We start from the raw sequence: 20,388 nt of genomic DNA on the forward strand, positions 1-20,388 counted from the left end.
GTGGAGTCAAAGGCTTTTCGTCTCATTAACTCTCCTCCTCTTACTGACTCCCTTCAACCTCTGTCTCTTCGCCGCACTGTTGCATCTTTATCTCTTTTCTATCGCTACTTTAATGGTCACTGCTCCTCTGAACTGTCTGCTTGCATTCCTCCACCTCTACGACGGGCGCGTAGCACCCGTCTGGCAGCAAACTCTCATCCCTTTTCTGTCCAACTCTCTAATGCAAGAGTTAACCGTTACTCCCAGTCTTTCATTCATGCAACAGGTCAGCTCTGGAACTGTCTCCCTCTGTCTGTATTTCCTCCTGCCTATGATCTCCAGTCTTTCAAACGCAGTGTGTCCAGGCATCTCAAAATGATCGGATCTTGAATTTGGCTCTCTATTGTATTTTGTTTTTCTCTTGGAGGGAACTGTTACTGCGGGCTCATGGCCTTTGGTTCCTTCTTCCTCGCATAAAAAAAAAAAAAAAAAAAAAAAATATACCTCAGTCCACTATGTTGCACTGAAGCATTTGAATCCAATGATGAAACAGGGGTAGGAGAGGAAAATAAACTTTAGTATTTGATGTATACAGATGTAAATGGACTGGAGGGTCATACTCTGAGTGAAAAAACTACACTCTTACCACAAACACAATCAGAAAACAAACTATCCCACATGAACCCCAACTCCTCCCAACGTGATCTTAGCCAGTATGGGAAAGTTTTAGCTGTGGCCCTCCTTAATAGATAAGTCCAGTCCTGCAGTGAACTACAAAGGACAACATATTCTTCTCTTAGTACAGATAATCTCCATATAACTGCTTCACTCTAGTAATGTATTTTCCATTTTGTTTGTGCTACCTTCAGATTATTATTTTGCCTCCCAGCTTAGATTTTTTTTTTTTTTTTTTTTTTTTTTTTTTTTTTTTTTTTAAAGGAATGAACACAGCCTTCCTTAATCCTTTCAGTACCAGAGATTAGTCCAAAGCTCCACAGAATCATCTGGAGGTATTGTACTGTACTTAATGTGATAATAAGTATTTGATATTCATTATTCTCTCTGATATTTGGATCATTTTTGGCTAGAGGTGTTCCAAATATTGTGGAGATCTAAATACAGTAATAGCAAGTTTCCCCCCACCCTATGCAAAATAAATTTCAAAGTAATATTGTAGTGTAGAGCATCCATAACCCCTCTCCTGCGGACCACGAGTGCATTCATGAAATCTAAACTTCTTTGAGCCCTGCAGGTCACTCACATACTCACAACTGCATCCCCACCATAGTTTGAGTGTCCTGCCAATATTTTTCCCCACCAACCTCTCCCCAGATACCTACAGGCTTGAGTACACTCCAGAGTCAATCACCCTAATGACTCCACCAGTCATGAGAATTTTCTGGTTATCAGACTGCGTCCTATTCGCCACCCCCATGTGCTGGCTACTCCACCTCAGCCTCTCAGAAGGTATCATGTGAATTAGTGAGCAACACAGATATTCAGTATTATGGCGAAAACAAGGGCAGTGAATAGTGATTTTGTTAGCAACTGGCAAGCTATGGGAGGAGATTAGGTTATGGTTGCTGACACACACACACACACACACACACACACAGTCAGCTGAGTGCCAAAGTTACTCCATTTTCACAGTCTGTTCTCCATAATACCTTCACCTGCAGTCATAAAAACAGTTACAACAGCGAGAGGAATGACTGATGAATTTTCTGGACTGTAACTGAATGTCCTAGGTGGTCTAGTCTATGAGATATAACGGTGTGATGATGATCAATTTGGGGGCTTTCCCTCAGAAATGGTGCATGATCATTACATAATAAACCCAGAGGGTGTGGGTTAAGACAGCAATGTACACTATATAAAAATGAAGCAAAATGCAATATTAACCACCTTCATGAAGATCCTCTTGCATGTACAGTACATTACTGTACTCTACTTAGATTAAGAGGCTAAAGATCAAAACAAATCACAAAATAACCTTGTTCCTTGTGGCCTAAGCCCAAACAATGGGCAATAACAGTAGGCTAGCACTTGTTACTAAGCCCATTATATTTCACAATATTACAAAGTTCTGTACACCATTTTTATATTGCACAGTTTAATTGGCTGGATGTCCAAGAATAATAAAATTTAATGACAAGACATCAGAGCAGGTTTCTGAATGATGTAAAAAAATATAGTTTCTCTAAAAGAATTATAGATATTTGAAACAGGTTGGAAGAGGAAGTGATGTGTTTAAAACTAGACTGGATGACTGGATACAAGTTGATATGGAGACAGGACAATACGAGCTTTCCTCAAATCCAATATACTACAACTAGGCAAATACAGTAAAAGTCCTGTAATCCAAATGGCAGCGGACCAAGGGACTTTCGGACTATTGTTTTTTTCGGACTACTGGGGGGGATCTTTGAAAACAGAAATATGTGCATGATCATTAAATATTTATCTATCTACTGCCAGATGCCTCAATCCCATAAAGTGTGGCCACAAACAAATCACCTCCACGTCGCCGTGTCCAATGCCACTTCACTGCCTTGCTCCCAGTTCACATCCCCGGCTCTCATATGCCTCTCCACTCCATCCCTCCATCTCATCCTCAGCCTCCCCTTTCGTCTCCCCCCCTCCATCTCACTCACATACACTCTCCTTGTTAGTCTCTCCAAATAAATAAATCATTAAATCAACACTTAAAATGATATGGGTTATTGTTTTAGATACAGGAAATTAATAGAAGTGCAGCTGAATAGCTGCAGACACGTACATCCAAGTCGAAGAGCAAGTCCATGCCAGATAAACCCTTAGATAATGCCAAGAGTAATTCTAAAAAAGCCCTGAAAAATTTAAAAAAATTTTGGCTTGAAAAATTCGGAGTATTGGGATATTCAGATTATTGGTGGTCAGATGAGGACTTTTACTGTACAACTAGATAAATACACATGGTAAACTATTCATACAAGCACACACTGATCTTTCAACATAGCTGTACACTACCTGTTACAATCTTGGGGTGACATTATTCTCTGCCAATGATACACTTCTACTGGCATGTAGTTAGTCTTACTTCAGTTTAATTGTTTTCTGCTCCAGTGTGATGGGCTGGAGGGGGGGGGGGTATACTTAAAAGATTCACTAGCTTTGGGTGGAATATAAACCTACAGAATATGAATTTTTGGACATATGGTACCTTCAGATTTCCTCCAAGATGCACATTACAGTACTGTATATAATTTTGATGCAGCAGCTCCATATAGGAACTCCAAAGGCATCATGGATAAAAAAAAAAAATCTGCTGCCTAACCTCAATTTTCTCAGTTTTATCATGTTTCTCACTTCCAGAGTTCCTCCATGGAGCTTCTTACATGTCATTTGGGTTGAAATTATTAATATCCATCATCATCATCATCATCATCATCATCCCTGTCATCACCATTATCATCATCATGATCATCCATACCTCTTTACCCACTCTAGGATAGGGAGAGGTAGGGTCCTGAGCCAGAGAAAAATAAAATAAATAAACAAACAAATAAGTAAATAAATAAATAAACTGATATGTAGTAGGTGGGGGAACTCATCATCCACTCACTCAATGCAGTGCTGCTTTGGGTGTCTGCCCTTTCCTCTCTTCCTTCCTTCCCATTCCATCTTTCTTTGCTTCATTCTTTCCTCTTCCTTCCGCCTACAGGTTACTTTACACTCCCTCTTCTGTCTTTCTTTCCTTCAATCTTTCCTCTTCCTCTGCCTAAGGGTGACTGTACACTGAGTGACAAGCCAAATGGTTTCTTGTACACCAGGAAACCATTTACTATGCTGGGTGGTTACCATATAACCAAATTATGGCACCTAGTAGTTTAGTGGGTAATGAAGGCATTCCAGTTGGATTGAGCCTGTGCAGGTTTATATCCAAGGAGTGGTTGGGGTATTTTGCTCATGTAATGTCACTCATGGATGAGTGAGGTTGGTCAATTTCATCTTAAATGTCAGGACCAACTTGCCTAGCCCCGCGCTCCTAAGCTCTTCATGGGGCGACATAGGACTGGATGATGGATGGATGGATGAATAAACTGATACAAGGAGCCACCTTAATTCTCGAAGGGTGGTTACAAACAAATAACCTCCATGACCCCAGTCTTCCTGAATCAGGCTGCCCTCCCTCCAACTAGCACCATCCTCAATCATGTTACTGTTGCTACTTAACCCCAGTATGTCTGGCAAGCAGTCCTGTTGACCACACGTAAGCAAATGCTTCTGTGGGGCTCTCCAACAAGAACAGTACAGTACATAATATAACCATGTAGGGAACTGGCCCTCCCTTGTGGTAGACTGTACTGTACAGTGTTTTGCAAGGGTTGGATCAGGGTCCTTCCCTATGGCAAGGTGCAGGGAAATATGGGGAGGTTTGGCTCCTGGGTGGACATCGAAACTGCTTTGCTCCACCCAGGATACACAGTGCCACCACAAGCAGGCTCCTCAACAACACCCCTCAATCATGTAGAAATGTATAATTATGAGCCCTGTACCAGTACTTCATCAGACTGCTCTCTCTCAAACCCACACCACCCTCACTCATGTACTGTAATAATATAAAACTGTGTGCCCTGTGCTCTTCCATCAGGCTGTCCTTCCTCAAACTAACACCAATCACTTACCACAGTGTAGTGATAGTAGTAGTTGTTCCCTAGGCAGTCTGGCCAAACAGCCCCGAGCCCCTTAGGAAGGCCATGGCTGAGACCGGGCTTTCCCACAGAGCTCTCAAAGAGTGTATGTTGTGTTGTTGACGTAGGTGACTGTGTGCAATGCAGTCTTTCATAATGTGCTTAATAGTATGGGGTGCTGTGTTGCATCCTGGACAGGCATCAGCGATGGAGTCATCCAGCCTCTTCTGGTAGCTTAAGAGGGCTGGATGGTGCCCATATCTCAGCCTGGCCAGGTGGACCCTGTCCTCACGGGGAAGATAGGATTCAGAAGGGTGGATGTCAGGAGGCCGAGCATGTAGCTGTGTGTTGTCTTTAAGTGACTGAATGAAGCGGCGAGTGATCTGAGTGTGGATATGCTTCTGGAAGCTGGTCTGAGGTGGGCGAGGGGAGAGAGATGACAGTATTTGTGTATGGTATCGTGTGCTGGGTGTTGTTTTGATGTTCCTTGGTGTGGGTGGATGTGCTGCCATGTACTGTAGTGGATGTTGTGGGTTTGTGGAGGCTGCAGTAAGAAACTGGGTGCCTCTCATGTCTAGGTGATCCTTGACTTTGAGGACTTTGGTTTCTTGATGTAGGTGGTCTATGGGTGTAGTAGCTGTGAAGCCTGTGATTATTTTTAGGGCCTTGTTCTGTATGGTCTGTAGAGTGTTGCAGTGTGTTTTGGTGAGGTTAGAAGCCCAGGCAGGGCTTGCATAATTCATCACTGAACGTATGTATTGTTTTTATACTGTGGTGGTGGTTTCTTTGTTGTGTCCAAATGTTGTATGGGCAAGTGACCTCAAGGCATTGAATCTTGGTGTTATTTTATTTTTAATGTTTGTGATGTGCTGTTTAAATGACATTGATGTATTGTGTTACACCAAGGATTTTGGGTGTGTGTGTGTGTGTGTGTGTGTGTGTGGTAGGGGAATGTTGTTTATGATGAGGTGTGGGATGTGACTGTGTTCTGCTGTCCAGTTTGTGAGAAGAGTCACTGTAGATTTGGCTGGGGCTATTTTGAGCCTGTTTGTGGTGAACCATTTGTGTAGTGTGTTGAGGTAATGTTGAATGATGTGTGCAGCTGTGTTTGCGTTTTGGTGCGTACATGTAAGTGTTATATCATCTGCATAGGAAGCTATGTGTATCTGTGGTGTGTGGGTACGTCGTGCATGTATAGGTTAAAGAGTGTAGGGGACAAAACAGATCCTTGGGGGATGCCGTTTGTGAAGTTTCTGATGTTAGAAGACTGACCGGCAAATGTTACGTGTGCACATCTGCCTGCTAAGTAGTTTGCCAGCCATCTCTTTGTGTTATTGTGCATGTTTGTGTTGAGTATTTTGTTTGTGAGGTTGTGGCGGGGGATGGCATCAAAAGCTTTGCTAATGTCTAGTGTGATTAGAAGTGTTCTGTGTGGTGGCCTAGCTGAATTCATGCCATCGAAAACTCTCTGTGTAAGGTCTATAAGAAGGGTGTTTATGGAGTGTAGTGGCCTAAAGCCATGTTGTGGCTGGGCTAGGGGAATGTGAGGTGTGACTAGTTGTAGTACCAGTCGTTCAGTGACTTTAGAGGGGGTGCAGAGAAGTGTGATGGAGCGGTGTGAGGAGGGTAAAGTGGGGTCTTTGTTGGGTTTAGGGATAGTGATGATATTGCCATGCTTCCAGATGTTGGGTATTATGTTGTGTGAGTAGCTGTAGTTTGATATGTTGGTGAGTGCTTGTATGCCTTGTGGTCCTAGGTGTTTAAGGTGAATGTTGCTTATGTTGTCTGGTCCACAGGCAGATAAGTGCTTGAGGTTGTTAATGATGTGCTTCGTCTGGTTGTAACTGAAAGGTGCATAGTCTGGGTCTGTGGGGAACTGTCTCTTACGTCTGATGACACATAGGTCTTCCGGATGGGGGGTTAGATGGCTGACTTGTGAAAAGTGATTGATGAGAGTGTTTTCTTGTTGTTTGTTTGAGGGTATGGTGTCTGTTGTGATGGCAGCATGTGATTGTGTGGTGTTGCTGTTGAAAAGTGTGATGCTGTTTAGTGTTTTGTAGAGTTTGCTGATGTTTGTTTTATGGTCAAGTGTTTGGAGGTAATTTTTCCAGTTTAGTGTTTGCTGTTCTGATATTTTATTGTTTATTTGAGTGTTGAGTTCTTGTATTTGTTGTATGGTGTCTTGTGTATGGGGTGTTGGGGAGTGTCGCAGTGTGTCCCGTTGTCTGATGAGGCCTTGAATTTCTGGTGTGAAGTTGGGGTTGTGTCTCTTTCTGTTGCCTCTAGGGATGTGTCTTTTGTCTGCATTTTGTATAATTGAATTGAAAGTGTGCACAGCTTTGTTTATGTTTGTGATGGGTGTTTAGTGTTTCGAGATGTTGTTCTGTTTCAGTTACAAAGGCCTCCCAGTTGGCTCTCTTATAATTAGTGTATGTGTGTTTGTGGCCAGCTGGGGTGATTCTGGTTTTGGTAGTGATGATGATTGGGAGGTGATCAGAACCTAGGGTTTTGACCACTCTCCATGATGTAGTGGGGGTGAGGTTTGGGGAGCAGAAGGTGATGTCTGGAGATGATGGGAGGAAGAGGGCTTGGTGTGGGATATGGGTATGTTGGTCTAGACTGTTTAGTATGAAAAGGTGGTCTGTCTGGGATTGTAGTACCAGCCCTCTGTCTGTGTCAGGGTTGTTGACATGCCAGGCTGATGACTTGGCGTTGAAATCACCGCCCAGGATGATGTTGGGTATGTTAGTGATGTGGTGTATTTGTGGAGAGTAATTGTGTGGTACTGTGAGGGACGATTGGGGGGGAATGTATGTGTTAGCGATTGTTGTGTGTGATTTGTTACCAGTGCTTATTTTGATTGTATTTCTGTTGTGGTGTCATGTGGGGGAAGAAGTGACTTTGTGTGTGCACTGGTATCTGCAAAGTTGATGGATTTGTGTACCAGGGTGATGAGTCCACCGCCACTGCCGTCGGCCCGGTCTTGTCGAATGGTGAAGTTATGAAAAGTTGGTGTTTTCTGTGCTCTGTGTAGTTTTGTTTCTTGTAAGATGGCAATGTGTATGTTCTGTTGTTTGATGAAATGTGTGAATTCATGTTTTTTGGTGTTTATGCCATCTATGTTTAACTGAAGGATGTTTATGTTGTGTGTGTGATGTGTGTTGGCTGCTGCAGCACGGGGGGGAGGTGGTGTGGGTGGAGGGGAAGGGGTAGGAGGAGGTTGTGATGGAGGTAAGGGTTGAGGTGGATTAGGATGGGTTGGAATGGGAGGAGTTGGGGGACTGGATGGTGTGGGAAGGGTTGGTGGGTTTGGTTGTGGAGATGTGAAGGAAGTAGGAGTAGGATTGGAATGGGGGTTGATGGGTGGGGGGAAGGAGCATAAGGAGCAGGTCCAGGTGTTTGTGTAATGTTTCCTGGATGCAAGTGTTGTGCAGGTGTAATGGGTCCAGTTCTTGCAGGAATTCCAACAAACTGAACCCTTTGTCTGTCGGCTCGACGTGATTGGTTTTGAGCATGTTGGACATAAGTATTTGTTGGTGGGTCCTGGATTGCTCTCAATGTCCCCAGCTAGAAGAAGTCGTCGAGAAAAGACAGCCAGGGAGTCATTTCTCAGTGTAGAAAAAACGGTGTTGTTGTGTGTGTTGTGTTGGGAGATGTGGTACTTGCCCGGGCAACCAAAGCCACTCCCAGGTACTCGAGCCCCGTGAGGGGCTATGCTATAGGTCTTTCATACAAACTTGACTTAGATTTTTGTCCTTTTGTATCTTATTTCACATGGGGCAATGGCATAAAAAGACAATATTGCATCTTTATATCCCTTCCATAGCTTTTCTTCATGACTAGCACCATCTTCTAGTGTTATGTCTTGTTACAGCCCTGCGTTGAAGACAGAGAGATGGCAATAATCCAACTGCACAAAGTGAACAAAATACTGTATAATTTAAAACTGTCTGACTCCTTCAGGCATTGCAAATGGCATTGCAACCATGGAGACAGTAATGGAGCACATAGCCAAGTATCTGGGTGCTGATCCACTGGCTGTAAGGGAGGTGAACTTGGCAGCTTCAGGTGCTCCTCGACCCTACAAGGAACCCTTTGGCCGTAATGTCTTTGCTGAGGACATCCTTCCCTTGCTGAAGGAGACAGCAGGCTGGGACCAGCGCCAGGCAGAAGTAGCAGCATTCAACTCAGTAAGTATAAGTGAGATGGTGTGCGTGAGTTGGAGAAGGGGCAGCCTAATAACAGAGGTCAAGGTGACATGGAGATACTTTGTTTGTGGCCACTCCCTCAAGGATTAAGGCATTTAGCTGCAGACATGGTAAGTATGATTTCTAACTACAGTAAAAGTCCTGTAATCCAAATGGCGGGGGACCGAGGGTCTTTTGAACATATGGTTTTTTCGGACTATTGGGAGGGACCTCTGAAAACATTAGAAATTATGTACACGATCATTAAATAAACACCTATAATGACACAGGTTATTGTTTTACCCACTGGAAATGCACAGAAGTGTAGCTGAATAGTTGCAGGCAGGTACAGCCAAATCTAAAGGCAAGTCCAAGCCAGATAAATCATGGATAAGCCCAGATAAAGCCCAAAGAAAAAAATCCACTAGAGTCACTTAGTTTTCACTCATTTCACTCAACAGTAACTTACTGTAATTCACTTAATTTTCACTCAATACACTTAAATTTACTGTTACACTTAAATATATCTGCAGCCTCAAAAAAATTGGAGTACTGGGATATTCGGATTATTGGTGGTTGGATTAAAGGACTTTTACTGTATTTACAAAGAGACATGTTAATCCTACAAAGGGTGGCCACAAACAATGTACATAAATATCACCCCGTCCTCTACCTACAGGCAGCCTTCCCTCCACCTCACACCACCCTCATTCATATACTGTATGGTACCTCTTCATTTCATCCCTCCACTTCATCCTCAGTCTCTCCTCCCCCACCCCCTCCATTTAAATCACTTACTTTCCCAGTTAGCCTCCAATTCTCCATTCTCTCCTCATGGCCAGACCTTCTCATCATTTTTCTTAACATTTTCCAGCATATCTACCTCAAAACTACAATGCTTCCTAACATTCTCATTTGTCTATTAGCATTGCTCCACATGTTCCACTTGAGCAGCTTGTGTCCTTCCAAAAGAGTCCATGCATCCCTTTCATACATTAAAGTGGGGACCACAATACTGTACTGTTGTGCTATAGCTTCTTTACCTCCACACTTGCTTCCCTATTTCATATCATCAGCATTGTAAAAATTTAACATCTTTCAAGTGAAACAACTCTGACATTTTTGCTTTGGTTGGTGCCCATTATCCATTCACTTGATGTAGCAGTGCCTTTGGGTAACTCTACACTGAGTGGCAAGCCAAATGGTTTCCTGTGACCCAGGAAACTATTAACTAGGCAGGCTGTAATTATATAATCAAATGATGCCTGGTGGTCTAGTGGGTTAAGGTGCTCCAACCAGATGGAGCTTGCAAGGGCTTCCATCTAAGGGATGGGTGGGATTCATTGCTCACATAATGCCACTTAGGGGCATGTGAGGCTGGTCACCTATACCCTAAATGTCAGGCACTAATTAGGCTAGACCTGGGTTCCTTTGCTACTGTTGGAACAAAACAGGACTGAATGACGAATGAATGACTCAAAACTAGAAGGCTTTGTTCAGCTGAGGGAAATTTTTTGCGTCAGAAATTTTACAAACTTCAGTAACCCTTTCAAAGCTATTGGTACAACCAAGAATTTTATTTAGGCTTAACACTGGACAATTTTGTTCAAATGAGAGAAATACTAGTAGATGATGATGATGTGACCAAATGCACGTATGAAATGTAAACCCATTGGATTGCTGGCTTAAGTTATTCTCCCCCTGCAGTCCACCATCCTCCTTTTCGGGGAGGGACATTTCTATAGCCAGGCAATAGAGCTGCCTAGTTATATCAATGACACCACATGAAGATGTCCCTCTCCATCACCAGTTCTTGCAGTGAAAGAATTAATCATTTCATTTGGATGATTTTTCTTCATTTTATTTTTGCTATCTTCAGATGGTTTTATTCAGCTTGGGAAAGACTTTTTCAACTGGATGTGTTACAGACAGCCTCCATTAACTCATTCAATACATCTTCTTTTTATGTGAATAAAGCATTAGGAGACATCATGAATCAAGTAAAAAAGGCCACTGTATAAAAATGGCTAAATGATGATTAGATGTCTGTATGTTCAGTCCAACAGGTGGCGCAAGCGAGGCATTGCGCTGATGCCCATGTGCTTCCACATTCCCAATGGCTGGTTCCACTATGGTGTCATGGTTAACTTATACATTCACGATGGCACCGTGGCCATTGCACATGGTGGCATCGAAATGGGACAAGGCATTAACACAAAGGTGAGTGGCATTCTTAATTTTCACTCAACATATACAAAGGTTCATTATTATTTTTAGTTCAAGACAATCATAACACTGACGTTTTAAAGTATAACTATTTTTGTGGTCAACAATGCAGACAGGCAGTCACAGAATACCTGTTTTAGTTACAGTGCAATAACAGTGATCATAGTTGTCAGACTGATTGTCTGATAGGTAACTATGAAGCTACGTGCAGAAAAGTGTACCTGTCAAAAGGAGTCAGGTTTCTGGGGGCTAGAATGGTGAATGAATGAGTGTGTGGCCCATTTCACTGAGCGTGGTGTTGATTACTTCTACTATCATATTCCTTCTTTTTCCTGGCTTTCTCTTTCCTACTTCACCCCACCTGCAGGAGGGATAAGGAAGTGGGATGATGATGATGGTGATTAATGATGATTAATGATGAGGAATGATAATGATGATACTATGTACTGACATTCATTTGGTGTGCAGGTAAGCCAGATAGCATCATCCATTCTGGGTGTTCCACTGGAGAAGGTGAAGATCAAGGCTACTTCTACCACCACCAATGCCAACAGCACGCACCACGGGTCTTCAGTATGCTCTGATATCGTATGCAATGTAAGTATAGTATTATTTGTAGTAATATATATAATGCCTGTGAGGTGGAGTCAGGATTCTGGGGACTTGAATAATGAATGAATGAGTGTGTGGCCCATTTCTCTGGAGATGCTGTTGAGTAATTTTTCTTCTTTCACTTATTCTCCTTCCTTGCTTTCTGGTCATAATCTCACCTCATCTTAGGTGTGAAAAAGATGATGACTCAATATTAATACAGTACAGTATATAACTCTGATGGTGTATTATGCTATATTTTGCAGTATTAATGATGTTTGACATAGGCTACAATGTTTTAATGGCCTGGGGTGACTTTGAACTGAGGTATGATTTTGATAATCAAATGAATTGTAATTTAAAGACACTTTACTTATTAACTATGACACTTCCTCAAGGCATATTATACATAAAGTTGAGTGACTGGTTCACCAAAATCAACCATCACTCTTCATTCCAACCAGACATGAATCTCAAACACAACTTCAGATCACCTTAAAAAATTGTAAGTTCCTCCACTTAAAGACATTCTAAATTCTAGGACTTATACTTTGGATGCAGTACTATACACCCGAAAGCACTAATTTCTCCCCCTCTAGTAGCTGGAGTTGCAGCCAGTGATGACTTGGAGATTGAACACCCCACACCCACCACCCCTACCCCAATCCCAGTGTAAACATGGATGGATGTGGAACGGCCAAAGCTGGTGATATAACAATGTGTCATGATTGTTTTTATAGACAGTCAGAACCAATAGGGGTAAGTATATAAAGGCATTTAATGTGTAAAACTGTGCTGTTATCCACAACATATGCAAAGGGCACAAAAATAAAAGAAAACATACAATGTGTTATGTGTTATTGTCTATATACTTACATCCAATATTATAATGTTACAATAAGTATAGTACAGTATAGTGAACAACATCTGTTGAAAGATACGATGTCTTTTCTTATTCATTCTCACTCCCACCATCACCAACCTTCTTTCTGAATTCCTCTCTCCACCAAATTCTCTCTTACCTTCTCGTTCCCCAGTCCCTCCCTTTGTTAACCAACATAAACAATGATAATGATGAAATGATCCGTCAGGTATTGATCTTATTTATATTATCATACACCTCTCTATTAAGCACCAACAAATCAATAACATACAATACTTGGGTACACCTGCCAACTATTTCATCCTGTTGTAAGGTGTTCTGTGACATACACACTGCAAGTTGGACCTTGTGTTAAAAGGACATATAGTTATTTATCGTTAACACAGGTTATGTATGGTTTTAGACATTCATTAATTCATATTAATGTGGCAATTTAAGCCTTACATTATAAATACGTAAGGTTTATGTTCCTGTCATCATTGCATTAATCAAATGAACCAGAGATCGGCACTGATGAACCACAAACTCTCTGCTTTAACGAAAATATTCCGACCTCTTGTCACAACGGTGACACAATGTCATTACCGTATGTATATGACTAACCCACATTCAGTCACATACATAATGACATTGTGTCACTGTTGTGACAAGAGGTTGGAATACTGACAATAAGGCAGGGAGTTTGTGGTTCATCAGAGCCGATCTCTGATTTGTTTGGTTAATGCAATGATGACAGAAACATAAACCTTACATGTATATAATGTAAGGCTGAAATTGCCACATTAATATGAATTAATGGATATCCAAAACCACACAAAAACTGTTAACGATAAATAACCATATGTTCTTGTAAAACACGGTCCAACTTGCAGTTTGTACGTCACATAACACCTTACAACAGGATGAAATAGTTGGAAGGCATACCAAAGTATTGTATGTTATTGATTTGTTGGTGCTCAATAGAGAGGTGTATGATAATATAAATATGATCAGTACCTTATGAATCATTTCATAATTACAGGTCTCCCTCGTTTTACGCTGTATCATTTTACGATATTTCGCATTTACGATCCTTCTTCTTTAGTACCAAGTGTTCATTTTACGATTGAGCTCCCTCGCATTTACAACTGGGCATGTGGAAATTCCGTGCTCACACGCAGATCAGCTAAGAGTTGTGTGGCATACCTGCCCCGCCCACACAGTTTCCCACGTCACCCAAACCTCCACCACCTCTCGTTCTCCTGAGTCATCCACCCCTGTCATTCAAACCTCCACCACCCCTGCTTCCTCCCTCTCCACCTCTTGTGTTGACGAGTGATGGGCTATGGCCCAGGATGTCTCCTAGCCTCGGAGGAGACATTAAGGCATTATGTCCTCCAGCCTGGGGGGGGGGGAGAGAGAGAGAGAGAGAGAGACTAAGGGTGGACAGAGCTACAGTACAGTAGGAGGGTACATTGTACAGTACAGTACAGCTGTAATATCATGTTGTTTTTGCTATTTCATGTCTTTATGTTTGCAAATGTACATACATACTGTATGTGATTCAGATGCACTACAATACATAAAAAACATCATTATTATTGCATATTAGATCACTTGTATGGGTCTTGGGTTCCTTATACACAAGTCCAGGAACGCATCCCTATTTTTCCCATTAAACCTTAATTTCGCTTTACAATATTTTGGTTTACGATTGCCTTTCTAGGAACGCATACCAATTGTAAAACGAGGGAGACCTGTATCTTTGTTTATGTTAGTTAACAAAGGGTGGGAGTGGGGGACGAGAGGGTAAGAGAGATGTTTGGTGGAGAGAGGAACCCAGAGAGAAGGGTGGTGGAGGTGAAAGCAAGAATGTATGAGAAAAGACATCATATCACTTAACAGATGTTGTTCATTACACCATACTTGTTGTAACATTATAATATTGGATGTAAGTACTGTACATAGACAATAACACAAAACACATTGTAGGTCTACTTTCATTTTCATGCCTTTCTCATATGTTGTGAATAACAGCACAGTCTTACACATTAAATGCCTTTATTTACTTATTCCTACTGGTTCTGACTGTCTATAAAAACAATCATGACACATTGTAATATCACCAGCTCTGGCCATTCCACATCCATCCCTGTTTACACTGGGGTTGGGGTAGGGGTGGTGGGTGTGGGGAGTTCATTAGCCCAGTCGTCACTGGCTGCGACTCCAGCTACTAGAGATGGAGGAATTAGTGCTTTTGGGTGTACACTCATTATCTTAGTAAACACATGAGCAACAGAAGCACTTGGTCTGCTCAGTACTTGGATGAGTGACCAAGGAACACCACCACTTGGTGATGGATGGGGGACACCTACCATTCACTCATCTGTTGTGCTAACTTCAAGTGACTCTGCACTGCATGACAATCCAAATGACTTCTTGTAACCCAGGAAACCATTTACTAAATCTGATGGTAACCAGATAACCAACAGATGGATGTCTGGAGTGAAGGGACCCTAATTGGATGTGACCCTTAAATGTAGAAATGCAAGGGATGGTTGGGGTTTATTGTTCATATAATGCCTGGCCACCCTCACCTTTAATGACTGAACTGAGTACTTTAGCCCTGGGCTCCTTCACTGCAGACAGTGCACTAAAGAACTGACTGATAAATACATGGATGAACCAATAAAATCAATGTAAAGGCCCTCAATAGTGTGTGAATGACTATGTGGCTTTTTCACTAGGCATGCTGTTGAGTGTTCTCCCATTTTAGTGTTTCCTCTTTCCTTGTTTCTAGATCCTACCTCTTCCCCATTTTTAGGTGGGAATAATGGTCAGGATGAAGATACTGATAAGGAATAAGTAAGTACTTCACTGACACGCACTATCACATTGGTGATATTATGCCCAACCTAACTTCGGTGAATATCCCTCTAATAATCTATCTACCTACAGGTATCTGTCAGTCTGTCTGCATCTATCTATCTATCAATAGCCTGATGCTTCAATCGTAGAGGTCATGGCAACAAACAAACTGCCTCCATGACACCCTATCCTCTGCCATCTGACTGCCCTCTCCAACTCACACCACCCCCAAAGTTATACCTCACCACCCTATCTCTCCATCTCATCCTCGGCTTCCCTTTCCCTCTCTCCCCCTCCACCTCACCTTCTAACAGACTAAACAATATTTCTGCTGACAGGGTGTGAAGATGGCGTGTGAAAATATTATCGGCAGGATAGCAGACTTTAAGGCCAAGTACGAGAAAGAAGGAGGGAAGGAGACATCATGGCCAGAACTGCTCAAACTCTGCCAAGACAATGACATTGATGTCAGTGAAAGGGTCTGGTAAGTACTGTAATTAGGAACAAATATTTTATTACTTCATTTTATTTAGTATTAGGCACAAACATTTTCCAAATTACAAATACACCCATAAGCCCTTCAATCCAGTGATATCTTTTGTATTTTATTCTTCCTGCCTTAAGATGACTGTCATCATATTTTGAATTTTATTTTTCCCCATATCAAGTGCTACCCTCAGGTGATTAAACTCAGTGACAGGTTAAATAGTTTCCTGTATGCTAATGAAGTAATTATTTTACTATACAGTATTGGGTTGTAACTATAACTGCCTGGCACCTAGTGGCTCAACGAGCTCCAACCAGATGGGTCCTGTAATGGTTTAAATCCATGGCATGATTAGGGTTTACTGCTCACATACTCATAATGCCGCTCAAGAAGCATGGAGGCTGGTCACCCCCACTTTAGATGCCTGGACTGAGTGACCTAGCCCCAGGCCTCTATGCTCCTGATAAGGCACAATAGAATTAAATGGAGATAAACAATGAAAAACACATGAGTGCACAGTGGAAATGATGGTTAAACACTCATAAGGAATGTACTGATGGCCATATTGTAAGTGGTTTTGGAGACTGAAAATACCTCCTTCTTAGCAATTTATTCCACACATTACACCTCAGTATCCATTTTTATGTTATTGATATAAACCATGTTGGTATTAATATGAAACAAATAACATACAAAAGGATGTTAAGGTGTAATATGCAATGGAAATTGCTAAGGAGGATGTGCTTCAAAGCCTAAGGATCAAACATTGGTTTGTAGATCATGAACCAAGTTCGGTGACACTTGCATTTGAGAAAATTCTTTCCTACAAGAACAGTTGGGATAGCACATCTTTTTTTTTTAATCTTGGCTGTTTCAAGGCAATTTAGTATTCCTCAAACAAAGAGCAAATGACAAGGGAAGTACCTTAATTCTTAACACCGCCAGATGATTTTATTTATCTCAGAAAAAACTTTTCATACTGGAGGAGTTTGATATATCCTTAGTTAACCCTTTCACCAACAGAGATCCTTTCCAAGTTGAATTACAAAAATCTATAAGTAGCATGAATAAATTTAACAATACATCTTCAGGATCAATGGAGTAAAAGTGATAAATACCGTAAGTATGATGTCTTCCTGGTAGCATCCCGTATCTGTTATTCCTAATATTCTTTGTGAGACATTGGCCATCCCTTCTCAGTTAATGAGGTCTGTCTGGCTATAGATACACAGATACTGAGTTTACTTGCTTTAGGTAATACTGCAGATTAATTACTTCCATTGATCCTGGGAGGTAGTGTCATGAGAGTGAAGTGTGGTTACAAGCTTAGTAAGTAGCCACACAATGATCACTCCTAGGCAGAACGCATTCAAAGCTCAAGTGAGTCTCACACTGTTAACTCCTTTGCCACGAGCTTAACCCTGTAACCACTTCGCCACGAGCCTATCATCCCATTGGTACCATATTCGAGTAGTAGGAAGAGGAGCTAGGAAGCTTTAAACAGCCCTCTGCTATCCCCATTGTAAAGCACTGGCTTTTGACATCCTGGGTATGTCCTCATAGAAATGATGTACTACAGTGTACATCATCATGGCGAAGGGCATAAAAATCTTATTACACATTCCATGTTATTCCCCCCCCCCCCAACAGCTTCCAGCAACTGATAGGAAGTAATTACCAGATAACTGGTTTTTGGCACTTGGTTTAGCTTCCAGTCCATAGAAAAACTCAACTGTACCATGGCCAACCTCTGAAATGGGAATCCTTTATTTGGAAACATGCTGTCATATTTATGTCTATGATATTTGCAGACTCAAATGTACTAAAATGTCAATGCTTAGATAGCTGTGTAGTGTGTCCATGAATGCAGGGTCTGGGGGGCTCAGGTTTATGATTAAGGAGTTGAGAAGAAGAAAAGGACTGGAGTGTACTGGCACTGTGATGAGGAGGGGTAGACTGAGATGGTTTGAGCACATCAAGAGGATACAGGATGACAACTGGGTCCGGAAAGTGAGAAGTGTGAACAATGGGAGTAGGGTTACAAAAGGCAGACAGAAAAACACCTGGGATGAGGTCACAGAGCGTGACCTCAGGGATAGAGGAATGAAAAGAAAGGCTACCAGAGAACGAGTGGCATGGAGAGCTATCATTAGGTGACCAAAGCAGAGGCATGCAAGCAAGCTGGAACCATTATAAAGAATACAAATGATATGATATGGTTTAGTAAGTTAAGGTGCCCCAACTGGAGTGAGCCTACAAGGGTTTACATCCATGGAATGGTTGGGGTTTATTACCAACATAGCTAATCCCACTTAGGGAAGAGTGAGGCTGGTCACCTTCCCTTAAATACTGTGAGTGAGTAGTCAAGTCCAGCATTCCTGTACTCCTGATGGGGCAAAAAAGCGCTGAATGATGATGAAGGAATGAACATATGTACGAATGATGATGTTTGTATCATGACCTGGTTGTACTTGCAGGACACGTGAAGCAGATCTCACCAAGGACTATGATGTATATGGAGGAGCAGTCACTGAGGTGGAAATTGATATGCTTACAGGACAGACACAGGTATGCTTTTTTGCCACCAATATTTAAAAAGAATTACTGCTTGCTTTCTCTTCTTACAATCGACAATAAATGAGTAATGTTATATAAAGCATTATATATGGTGATAATTACACTGTCATGTACAGGTATAAGGTGGCCATTATTTCAAGGATGAGAAATCACAGAGATGACACTCTGTACAGAAATTTTTCAGTTTCCTCTATCATAGGAATGTGAACAACACATTTTTGAGTGGTAGTCAGAGAGAAGTGTACATGCACAGCAGTCATGGTTAGAGGCAATTAACATATCAGGCAAATATCAATGCCTTAACCTGTGAACTGAGTTTAATTCCAAAATGCCCAGTGTTCAACTGCTACTTACATCACATAAGTTGAGCCTTAAATCTTGGTTTTCGCACTTTGTTTTGGCATGAATTGTAGTCAGCTGTTCATTTGTAAGTCAAATGAAGGCATCTAATTTCATTAGCATACAGTAACATACCTTCTTTCATCTCATAACCCTAAAGTTGGTTTCCAATAAAATGACAATGTCAATATTTTTCAGAATAGTGCCAGGCACTGTAACTTTAGATATCCACAGTGCCTAAACTACAGCATTTAATAACCTAAAAATTTAGGAACATTCACTTCATTACATCCCTATTACCGTAATCCGTAGGAACAGAATTGGAATAATCTATCTATCTATATATCTATATACCTAGGCTGCTTCCCCCAAGGAAAGGGAGGTAGCCGAGACAGGACGACACACTCCCCATTTACTCATCCATTCAAACACATTCATTCGCATCTTAGCCCCAAAGGGGAGAACGGACAGATCCTCACCGCACCACACCGCACAAGGGTCAACTGCGCAATGCAATCAGTGACATCCGCAGCAGGGCACGACAGCAGAACTGGTTTACCCCTGCCACATTATAACAGACCCATCCCCTTACCCGCACCTCCACACACACACACACACACACACACACACACACACACACCACAGAGAGTCCCCTTGAATCTTAATGGTGCAGTTGATGGGTTAGTATGGAAAAATACGTAAATGCTATATGGTAACTAAAGGAAATAACTGAGTGACAGTCAGAGAGAGGTAGTGTATACCATATTATGAGCACAGTCCAGCAGTCACTGTTACAGACAATAAATATACACAGAGGTAGGCAGTCACAACAGTGTATTCTCATAAGGATAGGACACTTTCTAACAGCTCTTTCTTAGTAATTTATCTTCAATTTTACACCTTTATATCCCACTTTATCCTACATATATCACTGTAATACCAATACTGTTTGCATAAATGTCAAAGATAAGAATAATTAGTGATTTACCACCATCCACTCCCCTGATGTGCTGCCTACTTCTTCTTTCACCTTTATAAAGCTTTTTCTGCATCTGCCCTCCTCTCTTCCTATTTCTCCCATCTTTCCTGTCACTTTGTATTGCTCTTCTTTCCTTTTCAGGTGGCTTTACATTGAGTGACAAGCCTAATGGCATTCTCTACGCCAAGGAACCATTTACAATGCTGGGTGGTAACAACAGCACATAACCAACCCATATACAGTAAAAGTCCAATTCTTCGGCATCCAATTCCCCGGCAAATCTGACATTTCGGCAGTTTTGAGAAATAGTCCCATTTACGAAAATCTTTGATCGTTCGGCAGATTTTCCGATTTTTTTCGGCTCTAAGGACTCTTCTCCCTGTTGCTGCGGCAACAGGAAGAAGAGTCCTTAGAGCCTGTTGCAGGACCCTCTACTGCTGGGGACTTCTTCCAGCAGTAGCAGACTCCAATCAACCCCTTCTATTGTACATATGTAAATAAGGAACCTACTATAAGTTTAGGTAAGTGGATGTGAACTTGTAGGCCTACTGTACCATTACATTTATATACAGTATGTTCACTAATTTCTTTATTTTTCATATTCATGTATAGTACTGTAT

General features: G+C 41.7%; 1 protein-coding gene across 1 annotated transcript in view; it reads left to right on the forward strand.

The window, feature by feature from the left end:
• LOC145414445 (uncharacterized) overlaps window positions 1-20,388 on the forward strand; it is a 103,545-nt gene that overhangs the window by 73,024 nt on the left and 10,133 nt on the right. The window contains exons 18-22 of the mRNA XM_080284001.1: window positions 8,616-8,842; window positions 10,898-11,059; window positions 11,534-11,662; window positions 15,725-15,870; window positions 18,351-18,441. Coding sequence (XP_080140127.1) covers window positions 8,616-8,842; window positions 10,898-11,059; window positions 11,534-11,662; window positions 15,725-15,870; window positions 18,351-18,441 — 755 coding nt within the window. The remainder of the gene's footprint in view (window positions 1-8,615; window positions 8,843-10,897; window positions 11,060-11,533; window positions 11,663-15,724; window positions 15,871-18,350; window positions 18,442-20,388) is intronic.

The sequence above is a fragment of the Coenobita brevimanus genome, chromosome 99 (assembly GCF_032717465.1).
Source record: "Coenobita brevimanus isolate Jiangsu-jjx chromosome 99, ASM3271746v2, whole genome shotgun sequence".
Taxonomy (NCBI): domain Eukaryota; kingdom Metazoa; phylum Arthropoda; class Malacostraca; order Decapoda; family Coenobitidae; genus Coenobita; species Coenobita brevimanus.